This window comes from Clytia hemisphaerica, unplaced genomic scaffold (assembly GCF_902728285.1).
Source record: "Clytia hemisphaerica strain Z4C2 unplaced genomic scaffold, Clytia hemisphaerica genome assembly, whole genome shotgun sequence".
NCBI lineage: Eukaryota > Metazoa > Cnidaria > Hydrozoa > Leptothecata > Clytiidae > Clytia > Clytia hemisphaerica.
Genome location: NW_027103334.1, coordinates 2,345,286 through 2,366,084, shown reverse-complemented (window position 1 = coordinate 2,366,084; position 20,799 = coordinate 2,345,286). Strand labels below are relative to the sequence as shown.

Below are 20,799 nucleotides of genomic sequence, written 5' to 3'. Positions count from 1 at the left end.
ATTCAATGACATTCTTATAAACTGTCTTCCAATGATGAGGAATGATATGATGATGCGATTAGATAAAAACACAGATTTCTTTAGGTATTTTTATTGACTAAGGTAGATGCTACGGCTTTTGATTACTTTTTTTTTGCAGGAATTTCATTATTGTGTCTTTTTCGTTGATATTTGGCTGACTTCTAGAGGTTTACTGTTTTTTGAGTTAAAACCTGTGTAGCCCAGGGTCCACTTAAAACCTTTTTGATAGACTGGACGGATGGCACGATAAAGAGGCTCGGTAGTATATAATAGAGCTTTTGCTCTAGGTGTTTTTGGAATGTCGAAATAGGATTAAAGCGATGTTTTTATTTGAAAATAAGGGATATAGGAAATAGGAAATCAGTTATGGATAATAGTTTTTTCGATTCTTGATTATATTTTTAAACTTTCAAGTAGTTTTGGATTTTTGACGTTTTTCTTTTTCAAAATGATGACCTTGCCAAGTGGTCAGTCTACCTCACTGGATTGAGTGTCATCAAACATTATCAGAAAGCAAAGTTCAGCCAAAAGTAGACACTCCTAAGCTTTTAACACCTCTGTGTCACAAACCCGTTGGCCCCGCTAGAAAATTTGGCAAAAGTTTCGTTCTCATTAGGAAAATACCCTGTAATTTTAGCCCCACTGGGACATTGGCTTTGACTTCAGCTCCATTCGAAATTCAATGCTTTTTAAAAATGCTGGATTTTGGAACAATAGAACTTATATCCCCGTTGGGATTTTAGTAGGGGTTTTTATACCCACTGAGGAAAACAGTTCCATCGGGGCTGTGAGGCAGGGCTATTTTGTCAGGAAATGGTTATGATGACGTCATCACAAAACTTTCAACCTTCATAATTTTTTATACGAATATTTTCAAGGCATGTTTTATACCTCAATTGTCATCAGAATTACGACATCTTTTTGCTGGGACCATCAGATTTTGAATTTTCTAAAAAAAATAATTTTTTCCCCAGCCATGCGGAACTTGGGAAGGAACTTGTAGTGAACGACCCTGTCCAAGTAAGTTTACCTGATGAAATCATCTGGCAGATGACAAATTTGGGGTTACTGTTTAAAATTCGTATAACGCAACAGTGCTGAAAACATGTTTAAAAAGCTAATTATAAAGTATCTTTAACTTTTGGCACAGGACTAATCAAAAGGATTTTAGCAACGTGCTGTTGTATGCAGCTTGCAGTTTTCAACCTTTTACATACATATGCTTATGATTTTATCAACTGCATACTAAAAGCTGTGGAATTTCTTTTAGAAAATATCATAAGAGAGATCTTGAAATTGATGCCGTGTTTGTCGTTGCTTCAAAATCTGTTTTATTAATACTAGCGTAAAACATGAGCTGAAAATCAGAATTTAAACTTTTACCGTAAAACAGTCTTTATTTGATTTTTGTCATTCAAATAAATGCAATGTTTAGGGTCTTCAAACTTTGTAAAATCATATTAATTAAATCCTTTAATTTATCAATTTCATCTATATATTAATAGGCTAAACTATCAAACGGTTATATGCCACCCATGTCTGACGTATCGAACGCTGAAGCTTTCTCCGCTTCGGGGCCTGGGCTGAGTGAACCACGTGTTGGCGAAGAAAATGAAATTTACGTCCGCTGCGAACAAAATATACCTTTCGATGATATACAAGTCTCTGTAGCAGGTAAGGATCTTTATGACACTTCCATAAGTACAGTTGACGCTCTCCAATTCGACGTTCTACTCTTTGGTACGCTCCATTACAAGATAATATTGAAAGTTACCGTCAACAAGAAAACCCTCATAAACGAAACTCTACTATTCGATAGGCTCCGCCCGTATTCGATGAAAATTCCTTTGAAAATTGAATTAGAGAGCGTCAACTGTATTTGGATACGCATGTACTCGCTGATGTATTGGATATTTAGCAAGGTAGTTTCAAAGAGGGGTTGTTTCGATGCTATAAGAGCTTATCGAAAGCATCATTAGAACAATTGGAGAAAGAATCATTGACATAAAGATCTTTGTCACAGTTATATTGGGAAATTTTTACAACAATGGGATGAAATTCTATTGTTCCAAGCTCTAAAAATCCAATTCAATGTTTCATTAATTTCAAATGGGGATGAAATCAAAGTTAATTTCTCATTCATTGGGGATAAAATTGAAGAGTATTTTTCTCTGTAGAATAAATTTCGGCCAGATGTTTCAGTGAACCGGGGTCCCACCGGGTCAGTGAGACAGGACGTACACAAATCTGTATTTTTTCATACACCCTTTTTTTTATAAGAATGGTGTGTGTTGTAATTCCATTTCATCCTGGATATTCTTAACTTTTCTGGGAAAATCATCCTTTAATATTCTTACAGCATTCTTAGGTTAGGATCCTAATTCAGACTAGATTTAACATTTAGTACATACGTCTCAAGCATAAAATGGCATTTTTGTGAAAGGAGTGAGCCTTACTTAGGGGTAATTGACAATGAAAATGAAAATGCTCTAAAAATGACATTCTTAGCTTGAGTAGCAAAATTCCATGATGGTGATAATTTTTGACCATTTTCATCATGGACATTCTTATAAAGTGTCTTATAAAAAAAAAGCGTGTATCACTAATTTTTTTTTTTTTTTAAGTCTTGTACCAATTTGCTCTATGTTTAATTTCGGACCAGACTACAAAAGACTGCCCATCACATACGAGGAAAAAAATTCACAGCTCAGACTATATAAGTATACACCTGAACGAGAAGGTCATCACAATGTTCAAATCAAATACAAAGACCAGGATATTCCAAAAACTCCATCAGTTGTAAATGTCAAAAGTGATCTCACTAAAATCAGAATACACTCATTTGAAGGTATGTGCGCCCGTTTATATTTTTACTCTGTTGCTCAAATTTCATGAACATAATCTTTCAAATTACTTTCTCTTTACTAGACTGGAGTCGTTTTTTATCCGTGTTGTAATACAGTAATATGTGGGCTGTATGATAATGCTTAGTAATAATACTAATAATTAGTGATCATCTTCACTCTTCTCATCAATTGTGGATGGACTGCAAAACCTCAAACTCATTGAAGCAATCTTATTTGCGTGAAGTTCAAAGGAAACTAAGAGCTATGAAGAATTCCTGGTGGGACAAAAAATCTACTGAACTTCAAGAAGCTGCTGATCGCAAAGATTCCAAAAACGTTCATCAAATTTTGAAATCTGTCTATGGTCCAAGATCAAATGGCACGTCGCCTATGTTAGATACTGATGGTCAAACTCTCATCACTGACAAAGCAGAAGTTTTAGACAGATGGAGAAAACATTTTGAAGAACTTCTAAATCGTGATTCAACAGTTGATGATGAGGTTGTTAATTCTCTTCCACAGCGTCCAGTTGTTGAAGAACTTGGTCATAATCCCTCTCTTGAAGAGGTTCAAAAGGCGATCAATCAATTAGTTTCTAACAAAGCACCAGGAAATGATTGTATTCCTGCTGAGATTTTTAAATTTGGGGTGCTTCCTTGGTTGAAAAACTACATGACCTCTTTGTCCTTATTTGGGAAATTGGTAGTGTACCTCAAGATTTCAAAGATGCCTCAATCATTCATCTCTGCAAGAATAAAAGTGCTCGTAATATTTGTGATAACCACAGAGGTATTTCTCTACTGTCTGTGGCTGGTAAGATTCTTGCTAGGGTGGTCCTTAATAGGATAATAACTCATATTGTCCCTGATGTGTATCCCGAATCACAATGTGGTTTTAGAGCTGGCAAAGGTACTGTCGATATGATATTTGCTTTGCGTCAAATTCAAGAAAAGTCGCGTGAAAAAAACAATGACCTTTGCATGGTATTAATCGATCTAACTAAAGCTTTCGATACTGTGAATAGGCTTGCTCTCTGGAAAGTTTTAAGGAAGCTTGGTTGTAAAGTATTGAATTCAAAGTGAGCCATAGACTTCAGACAAAAATATTCATCTCGTTCATTCTGTCTTCTTGTCATAACTCGCACTGTTGAACTAACTTCATACAGAGCGATCAAAAAATATATAGTGAAAATTCTGACATTAGAAAAAACTAGAAACAATGAGCTAGTGACTATACTACAAAGGAAATACAAACGTCTAGGGATTCGTATAAAAGATAATTACTTTGAGAATATAAAACGAGATAATTGCTACAATTGATAGATAATGATCGTAAGAGCGACACAAAGGACATCTTTAGCTAAAAGTTCCGTGGGGAAATATAAAATGTAACACCCCCGTCCTTGAGAAAACCTCTCAAATGAAGTTTACAACCAACACCAACATGCCCATTGATCATTACCAATTAACACAACGAACGTCAATCGAACCAACCAGCACCACAGCTGGATACGAATACTAATCGAATCAGTGGATAACGACCAACAAATTGGATATAATTGTCAACCAACCAATGAAGGTGTTAAATACCAGATTGATACGGATGCTGGTTCTCCTGGTGGGGTGCAATCCTAGTTGCTCAATTCGAGTGGTGAAATCATTGTGATTGGCCGTGTGTAACGACCGGAATGAGTGATGACTTCGACCTTTCGGACACGATTGTCCCGACCAGGAAACACTTGATTGATGCGGCCGAGCAGCCATTTGCCGCGGCTGAGTGATTGGGTGTCATGTACCAGGACCAGGTCACCAACCTGGACGTTTTTTGAAGCTCGAGTCCACTTGTTTCGAGCGGTTAGAGTTGGAAGGTATTCCCTTCTCCATCTATCCCAGAATTGTTGAGTGATTGACTGGACTTGTTTCCAGCGCTTTCTTGGAGTCACGTTGTCATTGTAAGTGATGCATGTTGGAAGTAGAGTAGAAGCTCTTCCAATGATAAAGTGGTTTGGAGTTAGCGCGTCCAGGTCAGACGTGTCATCACTGACTGACGTTAGTGGTCTGCTGTTGACAAGTGCTTCTACTTCAGTGAGGACTGTCAGGAGAGTAAAATCGTTTAACACGACGTATTCGGCCATGATGATCGCATTGAGTGACGTCTTTACACTTCGAACCATCCGTTCCCATACCCCACCCATGTGTGGGGATTCTGGAGGGTTGAAATCCCATTCAATGCTTTGACGTCTCAAACTTTGGTCGATCTTGGCAGAGTCCATACGTTCTAGTTCCTTCTTGAGTTCATTGTTTGCTCCTTTAAAGTTTGTCCCACAGTCGGAACGAATTAGCTTTGGGCTTCCTCTCCTACAAATGAAGCGTTCCAATACGTTGATGAAGTCGTCTGATTCTAAGGATGGTGCAACTTCTAAGTGAATTGCTCGTGTTGTGAGGCAGGTGAATATGCATCCCCAACGCTTTACACGGCTTCGCAGTACCTTGACGAGTATTGGACCAAAATAATCAACACCCGTGTGATAGAACGTAGGCGTTGATACGGTTATTCGGTCTTCTGGTAAGTTCGCCATCTTTGTAAATGATGGTTTGGCGTTTAGCTTTTGACATGTGATGCATGATTGTATGATCTGTCTACACATGGCTCTTCCACCGATAATCCAGTAACGCTGCCGAAGGAGTGACAACATGTGCTCTTTTCCGACATGGTGGAATTGGTTGTGAAACTTTCTGCCCAGTAAGATGACGGCAGGTTGTTGGCTGGTAGGACGATTTGATGTTTGGATGCATAGGGAAAGTCTCCATACTTTAGTCTACCACCAACACGCATAACTCCTTGATCATCTAGGAACACATCAAGTTTCTTTAGAGAACCTTTCAGTTGACGTCCTTCTTGGATTTGCTTCATTACATCTGGGAAGGATTCGTTTTGGATGAGTTTGACAAGCTGGTGCTCACTTGACTCTTCTTGTTGTAGAGTTGGTTGATAAGTTGGACTTGATGAGATGATTTCTAGTCTTTGCGTGGATGTCAGTTGCTTGGATTTGCTCGATGATTTTCGACTTGCCTTGAAATTCTTGAAAAAGATGTGTATCCATGCAATGACACGGACGATCTTTCGCCAAGAGGAGAATCTCTCGTATTGTAGAAGAGGTTTGGTTACGTTCATTTGCGTGACGTTTACCCTTCGAAGTTCAATGTAGTTTTCGTCTAGGGGAATCTTCGGGATTGATGGCCATTCCGATTCAGGTAGCCTAAGGTACGCTGGACCGTTGAGCCATACATCGTCTTCTACTGCTTTCAACCCTTCCTCTCTTGTAGCTAAGTCTGATGGGTTTGTCTTTCCGGGAACAAACTTCCATTGGGATACTTCGGAATGCTCTCGTATTTCAGAAATACGGTTGGCCACAAATGTTCTGAACCTTCTCTCCTCATTGTTGATGCATTGCAGGTTCAGCGTCGAGTCAGTCCAGAAGATGGTCTGCTCGAAGTCGTGGTCGAATTCTTTGTTGATCGTTTCTTTGATTCGCACCGCCATCACTGCTCCTTGCAGTTCGAGGCGTGGTAAAGATATTTGTTTTATTGGTGCAACTCTGGTCTTTGCCATAATGATGTGAACACGAACAGCGCCGCATTCTTCGACTCGTATGTAGGCAGTTGCAGCGAAGGCTCTTTCTGAAGCATCGCAGAAGACATGTAGCTGAACAAGTTGAGATGATTCAGGGATTAGATCCAGACTTCTGGGGATGCGGATTGATTTTGATAGTTGTGACAACTCCTTTAGCCATTGTGACCAAACTTCGTTCGTCTTGACATCTAGTGGTTCATCCCAATTGACTTTCAAACGCCATAAATCTTGAAGAATCAGTTTAGCTTTGAGTGTGAATGGTGCTAGGAAGCCCAGAGGGTCAAATACTGTTGATGCTTTTTTCAAGATCAGTCTCTTTGTGAGGGTAGTAGGGATCGGATCGACGTTGACGTTGTAGAGAAAGCAATCTTCCTTTAAATCCCACTTGACACCTAGAGCTCGAGTGATCGTGTTTTCAAATTCAATTGAGGTATTCGAAGCGCGTTTGTGTTCTGGAGCGGCTTGAAGGACTTCCTTTGAATTGCTGTTGTATTTCGTCAGGTTGAATCCTCGATTTCCCATCAGTATGTCAGATGATTTGATGAGCTCCTTCCCCTTGTCTTCGTTGGTTACTGATGAGAGGAGATCGTCAACGTAGAAGTTCCTCAAGAGTGTGTTGATGACATCTGAGGGGAAGTTGCCTTTCTGATCAGTTATTGCTCTTCTAAGGGCGTATGAAGCACAGCACGGCGAACATGTGGCTCCAAGGATATGGACGAGCATCTTGTATTGATCTGGCTCTTCCTTTGAATGTGGATCATCGTGCCAGAGGAACCTCAATGAGTCGGTATCCTCAGGTTTAAGTCGAACCTGATAGAACATCTTCTCTATGTCGGCGACGATGGCTATTTTGTGTTTCCTGAACCGTAATAATACCCCAAGTAGACTGTTCAGCAAGTCTGGACCGGTACTAAGACTGGAGTTCAGGCTTTGATTCTTGGTCTTTGAAGCTGCATCGAAGACCATTCTCACCTTCCCTGGCTTATTCTCGTTTATCACTCCGTGGTGGGGAAGGTACCATGATTTGGTTAATTTTTCTTTGGATTCTGCCTTTGTCAATTTCCGGGCATAGTTGTGGTTAAGGTACCCATCTACATTTTCTTTGTACTTGGTAAAGTAATCTTGGTCCCTCTGGAAGCGTTTGGTGAGGTAAGATAGTCTCCTGAATGCCATTGGTGAGCTGTCAGGAAGTTTCTCATCAGACTTCCATAACATGGGTACGACGTAATGGCCGTCTACGAAGGTAGTTTCGTCTTCTAGCACTTTTAGAAACTTCTTATCCGTCACTGACATTGGTTCCTGCATGTCGAATTCTGTTCCAAAGGATTCAGTGTCCCAGAATTGTTTGACGAGATCGTCCAGTCTGTTCTCCTCTTTGTGAACCCTTGGTCTGATGTGTTTGATCCATATTGATCCTGACGCACCTCCTTCGTATAACCCGAACAGGGTCCATCCTAAAGGTGTCTTGGTTGCATAGGGTAGACCAGACGCTCCCTTTCGAACTTCTTTGGTAAGTAGAGCTGCTGGCACGTCGGCACCAATGAGGACTTGAACTTGTCTCGATTCTACTTGAGGAAGATCGATGTCTCGAATATAATCCCATTTAGGGTCATCTGTTACTGGAACTGTCTGTCCTGGAACCTTGAAATTGTCTTCATGTAGAGAGTAGACATTCTTCACTTGAGAGACGAAGCTTCCATCTGTGGAGGATAACTTTAAGTTGACAATCTTGGCCTGCATTTCCTCCTCGTCTTTGATGGTACCAAAGGAAACTTTCTTTACCTTTCCTGGCAACTTGAGTGATTGACAAAGGCTCTTTGTTATGAGTGTACACTGGCTCCCACTATCGAGGAGGGCGTAAGTATTGACTGAATGACCAGCTTGGTTTGTAACTGTTACTGGGACGACTTTCAGGAAGACGTTGTAATCGTTTCTGGTCATGTTGATGCTTGGTAACTTTGGCCCGTCCTTTCTATCTTTGTCTTTAGAAAATTCGGGTTTGGCCTTGGACTCCAAATTTACTATTGCCTGGTGGATTGTAGTATGGTGATGCTTCTTACACCCCTTTGCAAAACAAGTCTTTTTTGAGCTGCAGGTACTGACACCGTGTCCTTGACCAAGACAGTTAAAACATAGACGCTTTGACTTGACAAAGTTGAGTTTTTCGTCATCTGGTTTTGCTTTGAAGCCTTCACACTTGAATAGGTAGTGATCACCGTTGCAGCATGGACAGTGCCTTGTATTGTCTGTTGGACCAAACTTGTGAACACGTGGACCATTTCGATTACTTCGATCAGTTGGCAGGTTTGGGTCCTTTGAAGCCATAACTCTTGCTTGTAGCCACTGCTCCAAATGGATCAGGTTTGGTTCTGCCTTTCGCCTGAGGATCAAGGAGTACTCAGACCATTTTCTCAGGAGGTGGTTGGGAAGTCTCTTTAGTATTTGTCTCAGAACATCAGTGCTGTGGATGTCAGCCGTATACTTCATTTTCACTAATGTATTAATGCAAGTAGACAGGGCGTAGTAGAATTGGGTTAGAGACCTTGAATCATGTTCGGGTATTTGGTTACCAGTGACAACCTTTCGTATTGTTGCTTGGGCAACCAGTGAAGGATTACCAAACATGTATTTAAGTCGTTTGAGTGAAGCGATGTAGCCATCGGTGTCACTTGCGAAGCCTTCTATTGCCTTCTTTGGTTCGCCCACGAGGTGTTGGTTTAAGTAGGTTCTTTTTTGAAAGATGTCCAAGTACGGTTGATTGTGGACCATATCGAAGAAATTTGAGATAAACAAGACCCATTTATCGGCGGCCCCATCAAAGGTAGGAAGTCTTTGGGGTGGCAGTCTTTGCTGAATGAGCATCTGCATTTGAACGTCATGGATCCTACCATCTGGGATGATGTTAATAGTGGATCGATTGAGGTCGTCTATCCAAGCATCTACAGCTTGTGTGGAGGAAGATTCATCTTTGTCTTCCGGCGATACCCTTTCGGTTTCTTTATCTCTCTCCCTTGTGGACTTTATTTTGACACTTGGCTGACGTTTGTCTTGAATGATGTAGGTACTGTGGAGAGGATCACCTTCAATGATTGGACTATTCAGTGGTGCATCGGTTCGCAGATTTTCTTGGAACGTAACTTGCCTTTGTGTTCGACTGTTTCCGTAACTTTGGTACAAGTCCTGGTTGGTAAACTCACCACTTGATAATCGAGATTTGAGTTGATCTCTTGTTGTTTGGATTGGTTCTTGAAGGTAGAGTCTTGATTCTGAAGTTGGGTCTAGTCCGTCTTCGTAAACATCTGGTCTTCGGAGAGGACTGGGTAAACTTGAGTTTGGTTGGTTTCCCCTTTGCAGGTTAGGATAGTTGTCGAGAAAGGGGGCTGTTTCTTGTGAATTTGCAAGATGTGGTAAGTCTGAAAGGCTGCTGCTTTTCCTTCCTATGTGCTTTACATCAGATGATTTCTTTACATCAGCATTGTGTCGTCTGTTTGTAGTTTCAGTAAGGTTCTCAGTGACATGAAGCTGTGAGAAGGCTGCGGTAATATCGTCAGGCAGTGATTGAGGTCTGTCATCTGTCAGGGATTTCTCCTCTTCTTGGATTTGGGTTGCGGTTTCTTCTCTCCACATTTGGACTCTTTCTTTAACTTTTTCCGATGAAGACGAGGATAACGTGTCGTTCTCACGTTCCTTCAGGTATGTTGTAACGTCACCACAACAAGAGTTGATTCTCAAGGAGAGGTCATCGATCCAGATGTCATTGTAATCAGGGTTATCGTTTTCCAGGAGTAGCATCAGGTCTTCGTGTAGTATAACAGCTTGATGATGCATGTCATCGAGAGCAGTTCGAAGGTATTTTACCTTAGTTCGACTACCTCTGGTTAAGATTAGTGAACTGATCTCCTCTATGGTTTTAGTGATCATGTACTTCTTGCTGTTCCTTTTTCTCTTTGCTTGAGAAATCTCTCTTGCCTCCGGCATTATGTCGAGACAGATGGATGGAGAAGAGAAGAAGTTGAGTGTTGGCTTGAAGCTAGTCTCTTCAAGACTTAATTGATGGAAGGCAGTTACTGATTTTTGTTAGCCAGCTGCTTATTGGAGTCAAGATATAGTGGTACTTGACTTGATGTCTAGACTTTGTTCGTCTAGATTGAATGTGGTGATCGGTGTGATCTATGATTTGTGTACTTGAGTTGTGCGATTGGTATCCAGGTCTCTGGGAGCAGAGTGTGAATTGAGCAATCGGTATCCAGTCTTGCTTGTGACGTGGATTGAGCGATCGGTGTTCAATCTGCTCTAAAACTTGAACTGAGCAATCGTATTCAAGAAATAAGGTAGGTATCCAAGCTATGTGATTATAGTTGGATTGAATTGAGATCGGTATCCAAGCTATGTGATGATAGTTGGATTGAATTGAGATCGGTATCCAAGCTATGTGATGATAGTTGGATTGAATTAAGATCGGTATCCAAGCTATGTAATGATAGTTGGATTGAATTGAGATCGGTATCCAAGCTATGTGATGATAGTTGGATTGAATTGTGATCAGTATCCAAGCTATTTGGCGATATTGGATTGAGTTGAAATCGGTATCTAAGCTATTTGAGCAATATGATAGAGATCGGTATCCAAGCTATTTGAACGATAGTTGGATTTTGAGAGAGATCGGTATCCGAGCTATTTGAGTGATAGTTGGATTGAGAGTGATCGGTATCCAAACTATTTGAACGATAGTTGGATTTTGAGAGAGATCGGTATCCGAGCTATTTGAGTGATAGTTGGATTGAGAGTGATCGGTATCCAAACTATTTGAACGATAGTTGGATTGAGAGTGATCGGTATCCAATCTATTTGAGTGATAATTGGATTTGAGAGAGATCGGTATCCAAGCTATTTGGACGATAGTTGGATTGAGAGTGATCGGTATCCAAGCTATTTGAACGATAGTTGGATTTTGAGAGAGATCGGTATCCGAGCTATTTGAGTGATAGTTGGATTGAGAGTGATCGGTATCCAAACTATTTGAACGATAGTTGGATTTTGAGAGAGATCGGTATCCGAGCTATTTGAGTGATAGTTGGATTGAGAGTGATCGGTATCCAAACTATTTGAACGATAGTTGGATTGAGAGTGATCGGTATCCAATCTATTTGAGTGATAATTGGATTTGAGAGAGATCGGTATCCAAGCTATTTGGACGATAGTTGGATTGAGAGTGATCGGTATCCAAGCTATTTGAACGATAGTTGGATTTGAGGGAGATCGGTATCCAAGCTATCGTTGAGCAATAGTTGGATTTTGAGAGAGATCGGTATCCAAGCTATATGAGCGATAGATGGATTTTGAGAGAGATCGGTATCCAAGCTATATGAGCGATAGATGGATTTTGAGAGAGATCGATATCCAAGCTATATAGATGTGTTTTGAGAGAGATCGGTACCCAAGCTATATGAGCTATATTGATTGACAAAGACGAGGTTGGTAGGATTGAAATCGATATGAGTTTCAATATATCGATTGGAATCGTACTCTGATAACGATACAAGCGATCGTCCGAGGGTACAGTTGTAAGTCAAGTGGTCAAATGTGATTCCAAACGATGAACAAACAAATAAATGGTATACCTCACCAACCAAGTAACTTTGTGATGTAACCAATCTTGGAATCTGTCAGGGATTTTGACTCCACGAGCGTCTCTTCTCAGGTTGTTCTCAGCAATCACCTCAGGGAATTGGACCAAGATGTCCCTTCTGATGCGGTAAATCTCGGATGCCAATTGACAAACACCCGCTCTCCAATGTCGTGAGAGAAATCAGGAATATGGACTCCACGAGTGCCCCTTCTCAAATTGACCAGCAATCACCTCGGATGCCAATTGACAAACACCCGCTCTCCAATGTCGTGAGAGAAATCAGGAATATGGACTCCACGAGCGCCCCTTCTCAAATTGACCAGCAATCACCTCGGATGCCAATTGACGAACACCCGCTCTCCAATGTCGTGAGAGAAATCAGGAATACTAGCCGTCCCGGCGTCGTCCGAGACGACTCTTTAACATGATTATTACGCTCGCTTCGCTCGCTTTCACTTTAGAAATTACACATATTTTGTTTACTTATGCGAAATATGTTTTAGTAATGTAAAAGGAAAATTTCTACGAACAGTTAGTTATGTTTTCCAAGGAAACATAGTTAAGACATATTTCTTGTATTTTCCAAGGAAAATCACCGAGTACGATTTATTGTATTTTCCAAGGAAAATACATCTTATATACAGTTTTTTGTATTTCCAAAGGAAAATACCCTGTTACGATTTCTTGTATTTCCCAAGGAAAATCATCTTATGTACAGTTTCTTGTATTTTTCAAGGAAAATTACCTAAAAAAATATGTTGAATTTTCCAAGGAAAACTAATTGAAGTAATTTCTTGTACTTTGCAAGGAAAAGGAAAACATCTTTTGTCAAATCACTTAATATAATTTCTTGTATTTTCGGAGGAGAATTACATCAGACATTTTTTTTTATGTTCAAAGAAAATTAAAACTATTTTGATACTACTTTCATCAAGTTGGTTTTTGAAAAGAAAACTTTAAAATGATAGAGTAAATTGAATGCAAATTAAATGAAAACTGCCTGGGAAGAAATGAAGATCTTGCATTGCTAGAAATTACCACAATGAAAAATATCTTGTAAATATATTCTTTCGTTTAAGTCCTTTAGCCATCGTGGCTAGCCATCGTGGGTAGACATTCGAGGGTAGACATTCGAGGGTGACTTTGAAAGACTTTGAATAGCTTTGAAAATTTGAAACTTAAATATTTCAAAATGAAAAAGAAAAAGAAGAGTCTTCAATTTCAAAGTGCTCCTGAAAATATTCAAAAAAGAAGATAAGAAAAAGAGAGAAAAGATTAAATGTTTTTCACGGCTTTCATTTTAAAGCTGAAATTTTACTAATGTAAAAACCAACACAGAAAAGGCGCGAAAAAGAATTGCCGTCTGCTTAAAAATCGCTAGCGAAAAAGCTTCATGCGAGAATTGGAGAGTTCCGATTTTAGCGTATTATAATATAGATGGACTCCACGAGTGCCCCTTCTCAAATTGGTAAAGTCTTTTGTACGAAGACTTCACTTCCACTAATAAACAAATTTCTTCTTGGTATAAGTGGTGGTTCTTGCGAGTTATTGTAAAGTATTGAATTCAAAGTGAGCCATAGACTTCAGACAAAAATATTCATCTCGTTCATTCTGTCTTCTTGTCATAACTCGCACTGTTGAACTAACTTCATACAGAGCGATCAAAAAATATATAGTGAAAATTCTGACATTAGAAAAAACTAGAAACAATGAGCTAGTGACTATACTACAAAGGAAATACAAACGTCTAGGGATTCGTATAAAAGATAATTACTTTGAGAATATAAAACGAGATAATTGCTACAATTGATAGATAATGATCGTAAGAGCGACACAAAGGACATCTTTAGCTAAAAGTTCCGTGGGGAAATATAAAATGTAACATTGGTATACCAGAAAATATGCTTAGTGTTATTTCATCGTTTCACAATGGCATGAAAGCCTCAGTTCATGCCGGTGGAGAGTCATTCAATGTCTCTAATGGCACCAAACAGGGCTGTGTAATGGCTCCTGTTTTATTTGCTCTTCTCTTCTCAGTGATGCTGTCTCATGCTTTTGAGGATTGTGATAAACGCATTCAAATCCAATTCAGATCTTCTGGTGGATTGTTTAATCAGCAACGGTTTAAGGCTCGCACTAAGTTAAGTTATGACTTAATTCGTGAACTTTTGTTTGCTGATGATTATGCTTTGGTAACTTCGAATTGCAAAGGCGAGTTCTGCCTTCGGACGTCTTAGACACAGACTTTGGAACGATCGTGGTATCAGATTGCAAACAAAAATAAGTGTCTATCTAGCAATTATTATACCGATACTTCTCTATGCTTCTGAAACATGGATTTTGTACAGAAAACACATCAATCTTTTAGATTATTTTCTTATGCGTTGTCTTCGATCGATTCTAGGTGTTTCTTTAAAGGACAAACTTACAAATAACGAAATTCTCTCGAAATGTTCTTGCATGGGCCTTGAAAGCATGCTTATGAAATCACGATTGCGTTGGCTAGGGCATGTTGTTCGAATGGATGATAAGCGCATTCCAAAATTTCTTTTATATGGTGAATGTTCTCAAGGTTTCAGGAAGATTGGTAGGCCTCTTCTTCGCTATAAAGATAAAGCTAAGGCCAATATTAAAAATTTAGGCTTAGTAAATGATAGGGAAAATCTCTGCCAAAACAGATCAGGTTGGAGAGCAACCTGTTTCAACTCATTGAAAGCTTTTGAAGAACAGCGGCGTGAGCATAGAAATCTTCTACGTCAAAGAAGAAAAACTAGGCCAATCTGTGCGCAATTCTCTTGTGAACTCTGCGATTTCAAGGCAAGATCTAATGCCGGTCTCCTTACACACAAACGTTTTAAACATAGATAAATGAATTTCTTTTACTCTTTTTTTTCTTTCCTTCCTAATTTAATGTACATGATTTTTATCAATTTTAAATTTTAACATTTCAGTTTTCTCTTAACTTGTTTTATTTTCCTTTCTTAACATCTCTCATTTCATTTCATTCATTCATTCATTTCATTACATCAGTTAAATAAATAAAAATTTACAACTGCTATCAACGTCACTCCTCTCACCCAAATCGTACACTCGCTTCACATCACACCTCAAGACACACACTCAAGATAAAAATTAGATAAAATGACATAAATACTAAAAATAAATACTATTATAAATTGATAAAATTGATAAAATCTAAAATCTAATGTTTTCGAAAGATTGAGTATAGTCTTATGTTTCAAAGGATGGGCATCGTGGTCAAAGTGGCCAGAAAGGCTGAGAGACTAGAGGTGTGAGACTAAGACTGAGATGTGTAGTAAGAAGATGCATAGTGGAGAAGTTAAAAACTAGAGTAGGATAGATAATTTGAAGAGCTCTTAAAAGAAAAAGCAATACAAAGATATTGCTTAAACTTTCAGGTGCGTCTTCATGGCGTCAGAAAAATCCTTAGAAGAAATTGTTTTCCTAACTTTAATTGGTAAATCATTAAAAAGTTTAGCTCCACTATATTTGAAGCTTTGTTTTCCAAGTTCGAGTTTCATTTTTGAGGTCTCAATCAGATACCCATTGTTCCTTGTTTTAGTATGTTTTCTCAGCTTAAAATAACCGTTTAGGTTTGAACAAGTTTCATTATCAATCGAGCTTTTAATCAGGTTTAGTGCTTCTGCGTGGATCAAGTTGAGTATGGATGGAATACGTTTCCCCGTTAGTCGATGAGCTCTAGATTCAAGAGATTTAAACTGCTTCTTCTGAGTTTCGGTGTATGTCAGCTTGATCGGGCCTCTGTACGTCAGAATTGGAACAGTCATCATGGTGAAAATAGAATAGGCTGCATCTTTAGTGAGGTAAGAACAGAGTTTTTGGAGAAGTCTCAGTCGACCGGATGCTGTTTTGTAGGAGGTATCGAAGGTTTTGTTAAAGTTCAGATTTGGATCAACTTTGTTTCCGAGATATTTGTATTCCTGTACGTAATTAATTTGTTGGCATCTGTAGAAAACATTAAGGATTTTGTCGATCATTGAGAGACGTTTAGCTGTTCCAAAGAGCATAGTTTCCGTCTTTCCCTTTTTCAAGTTAGCGATCAATTCGTTGTTGTCGAAGTATTCAGAAACTTTATTCAAGTCGTGATTCAGATCACTTTCGATTTGCGTTTTCAACTTTCCGTTGCAGTATATTACGGTGTCGTCTGCGTACATGATGACTTTTGATTTCTCTAAACATTCTGGGAAATCGTTGAATAAAATTAAAAATAGCAGAGGACCTAGTATAGATCCTTGGGGTACGCCAGTGAACAACGGTTTTTTGTTTGATAACGAGTTGCTGATACGGACTTGCTGATTTCTATTAAATAGGTAACTTTTAAACCATTTCAGTTCTATGTCGGAGATCCCGTATTCTTGAAGCTTTTGCAGTAGAATAGCATGACCAACGGTGTCAAATGCTTTTGTCAGATCGATGTAGACAGCTCCTACTAGTTCTCCTTTGTCGATCGAAGATCTAATGTCATCAAACAGTAGGGCACTAGCAATTTTGGTTGATCGGTTTTTTCTGTATCCAAATTGACGATCGGTCAGTAGGTTGTTATTTTCGAGGAAGTCAGAAAGTTGGCTTCTAACAGCTTTCTCCAATATTTTTGAAAACGTTGGCAAGATCGATATGGGCCTAAAATTTTCTGGTTTTTTGTCCCCGGATTTGTGGATAGGTGAGACAATAGCTTGTTTCCAAAGTGTTGGAACTTCTCCTGAAGTGATGGACATGTTGATGACATAAGCGAGTGGTTTGGATATCTCGGTGGCACAGTCTTTTAACATTCCAGGAGGTAAATCATCTGCACCTGTTGCTTTGTTGCGCTTTAAATTTTTCAATTCTCTTTCGACGAAAATTTTCGGTACGTAGTTGAAATTAAAGGCTTGAAGAGTTCTTAGTGGACGAATTTTAGGTGGTCTCCAAACGTGGTCGGTGAACTGAGAAGGTCGATTTTAGCTTTTTGATGACTTCGCTAAAATAATCGGAGAAGATGATTGCTGTTCGTTCGTTTTCTATCTTCTGGGTAGAGAAAGGTACATTTGATTTTGACTTTGTCGGGAATATTTTTTTGACAGTGTCCCAAAATTTCTTTGGGTTTGATTTGTTTTCTTCTAGAATTTCTTTGTAGTGTTTTCTTTTTGAATCTTTTAATTTTCCGTTGCATTTGTTTCTAAGTTTCTTGTAATTATCATAATCGTCTTCGGATTTTGTTCGACGTGCCTTTCGTAAAGCTAGATCGCGTTGGTTCATGAGCAGTGTCAGATCTTTTTGTAGCCATGGAGACGGTTTTCCTTTGATTACTTTAGTAGTATGAGGAGCATGTTTGTCGAAAACAGTTTTTAAAGTGCTCGTTAGGAAAATCGTTGCCTCGTTGGTGTCATGCAGTTGGTACAAAGGATTCCAATCGATCTTTTTCACGTCATTTAAGAGTGCCAGAGGGTCATAGTTTTTATAATCTCTTGTTTGTTTAAAGATTGGTTCATATTTTGTACAATTTAATTTTCTGTTGCAACCGATTATGTCGTGATCTCCAATCGATAAGGGATAAACAATTGTATCTTTGATGTTTGATGAGTTATTTGTGAGAATTAGATCAATCAAAGTTTCTGTTGTCTACTTTATGCTGAACGCTCATCCGTCGAAATCGACGAGAGAGTCCATCAGATGATAATACGATCATTGTTACAGGGATCTCTGCAAAAATCAGGCTTCAAAATTTCTTAAGGTGTGGACCACATGAAACATTTTTCTTCAAATGGAAACATTTTAAAACTGAAACACGGAAAGAGTTACAATTTGATGAAAAAGTTGCTAGTGACTCCAACTCAAATGACGGAAAGAAAGCATATACAAGTCGGTTTCTGAAACAAAGAATGTTTCAAAAAAAAACATCACTAGTTGCAGAAAACTTTTGAAACTTTTCATGGTAGTTACTTGACGGTGACAAAAAATATTTTGCTGAAATTTCTCCGAGGCAGGTAGGCCACTTGAAACAAGGTTTAGCCATTGAATCGCAACTTGTTTATGCTTCATTTTGATGAATTTATTTCAAGCGGCCCCAGACCTTTATCTACGTTAACTCTTACAGTGTCAGCGTAGCTGCTTTCCGTAGGATGCTCAAACTGGAAATAGAGTTTGTTTGAACCTGGTTTTACAACCCCGGGTCACTGAGACAGGGGTTTGGTTTTGCATCAGGGAATGGTGTGTGTGTTTACTTTTTGACACATATAGCACCTATGGCAGTGCTTTCAGATCAAATTTAAATTGAAGTAAGCTTGTTGCAATAAGGTCCATTCCAGCGTTTTCAATTTTCTCTCGTTGTAGTCTTTTATTTTGGTTGAATGTTGTATTTTTGAAAATGAAAAATTAATGATTTTTCTCCTGAAAAGATGTTCATTTAACTCTCTTTTTCCCATACATATGGATTGTTAATAAAAAATATTTGGGAAAAAGTTTCAATCCTATCCAAGTAAAAGAATAGTTTGTAGAAAAAAGCTTGAAAACATGAAAACTGGATTATGGAAGTTTTAGGAATATATTTCACACTTACAAGACGAAGTGAGTGAAATGAATAAGAATGAAAATTGAGAAGAAACTTTCTAGTTTAATTTGACATTCATAGTACCAGTGGATACCCCTTAAAACCACATACCCCTTAAAACCCACAATGTTGCATTTTTGGCTTTCATAACTACCAGATTTAATTTTATGTGGTATGTTTCACTTTTTTACAACCTCTTATAAATGTTCTTTCATAAAATACCAAATTTTAAGGATTTTAAAGATGCTAAAGTATCTTAAAATTCGAAGTTATTCAAAATTTTATCAAAAATCCCTTCAAAAAATCAGGTTTTTTGGACCTAGAAATTACACAATTGAATTTAAGGTCATAAAACTTATACTTTTTAGATACCTATACTTATGGTAGGTATGAAAAAATCATTTTCATCTTCGTGAATAGACCCCAACGAAAATGACACGCCCTTAAAATTCTACTTTAAAGCACTTTTATGGTGATGATCAATAAAATCTGAAAATCGACTTTCTCAAAACCTGGTCATGTTGCATACCAAAATGTCACAAATTTGATGGAGATTTAGAAAAACATTAGAACCATAGGTCAAAAATGAAGCGAATGAAGGTTTTGGCCTTTTGTAGCCGTTTTTGACGAAAAAACCACACACAATTGCATTATGGGCATGAAATCCTGAAAAATGAAAATATTGTTTGTGGGATGAATTTCTAGCAAGTCTTTGAACCATTGAATCACGGAGCAACACCAAATTTGTATCCATCAGCTGAGTATCCCGTTAGCAAGGGTCGGACTATTGGTTTTTAGCCTTATTTTTGTAGGTTTTAAGGGGTATTTTGATTTTAACACATATTTTTGAGATCATTTAGGTAGTAATGGTATATTCATAACATTAGTAACTTTACAGTGAATCACTGTTCAAAATTTGAGGTCAAAAGAACTTTTTTGTAAAAAGTTATTCGAGAAAAACCATTTTGTAGGTTTTAAGGGGTAAATAGCTAAAACTGCACTTTTTCACTTCCTCGTGAAAAACTGAAAACTGTTTTCTACAAAACATCACTGCTAGGGAAGACAATCATAGACAACGTACTTTCAACACAAAAAGTTTCAGCCTTACACTCCAACTAAACAATGAGATAGAGGGTACCACTTTTTATTGTGGGTTTTAAGGGGTATCCACTGGTACAAAGTAAACTGACCTTGGATCTCTTGGGTTTTGGAAATGTTCACTTTGCATATTAAGAACGTTAATAATCTTGAAAAATTGCGTGGTTTTCGAAATGCTTTCTCTAAAAGTAAGTTAACACTTAAAACTTCTGAATGTGAACCGTTAAGTATTGTAGCTTTGATCTCTTTGTTCTTTTGATTTGGTTAGCTAAAACTCATTGGTACCAGGTCTATACTTAAGATTGCAGGAGGAAAAGCTGTTGTGATGTCTGACTCTCTTTTTGCCGAAACAGGACACTATCTGAGTTTTTTGGTTCCCATCAACCAAATTTATATTCAGTCGCTCAGATGGACAAAATGCACAGTATAGGGCATAAAGTAGACTTAAAAAGAATTCTCGTGTTGAGAACAGTGCAAAAAATCAGATGCACCCTGAAAACTCTGATACATATTTCGCCCTAGTGTATAAAGACTAGCTAATAGTGAAAGTGTTTTTATATTTTCATTTTACCCTATTTCTTGCAGGTGGAGTTGCAGAGGAACCTGTTGAATTCGTAGTAGACGCTGGCTCCAACAGTGCCAATATCACAGCCAACGTTAGTGGGCCAAACGGAGCCAATCAAAGTTGTGACGTGACGCCAGTCGGTGACGGTAAATATAAGGTTCGGTTTACACCACGAGGTAGTGGAGCGCATAATGTATCAGTAGCGGTCAACGGCAAGACGTTGCCAGGGGAACCGATACAAATACCGGTGGAAGAAAAACAGGAAGATGAAATTGCAGCCGAGTACGATAAAGGTATGAAAACATGTTATATAGCCAAAGTTTGTTTGCTGGCCTTTTTAAAACTCTAAAACATAAAATAACCACAGATATATTCGTTTACACACTAGATAGGGTAACTACTCACAGATTTCCCGTGGAAAGTGTGTCCAGTTTTGAAG

At 38.5% G+C, this 20,799-nt stretch overlaps 1 protein-coding gene across 1 annotated transcript in view; it reads left to right on the top strand.

Annotated features, from left to right (window-relative positions):
- LOC136816294 (filamin-C-like) overlaps positions 1 to 20,799 on the top strand; it is a 36,678-nt gene that overhangs the window by 4,259 nt on the left and 11,620 nt on the right. Inside the window, exons 3-5 of the mRNA XM_067072623.1 lie at positions 1,527 to 1,924; positions 2,646 to 2,869; positions 20,381 to 20,653. Of these exons, the coding sequence (XP_066928724.1) occupies positions 1,527 to 1,924; positions 2,646 to 2,869; positions 20,381 to 20,653 (895 nt within the window). The remainder of the gene's footprint in view (positions 1 to 1,526; positions 1,925 to 2,645; positions 2,870 to 20,380; positions 20,654 to 20,799) is intronic.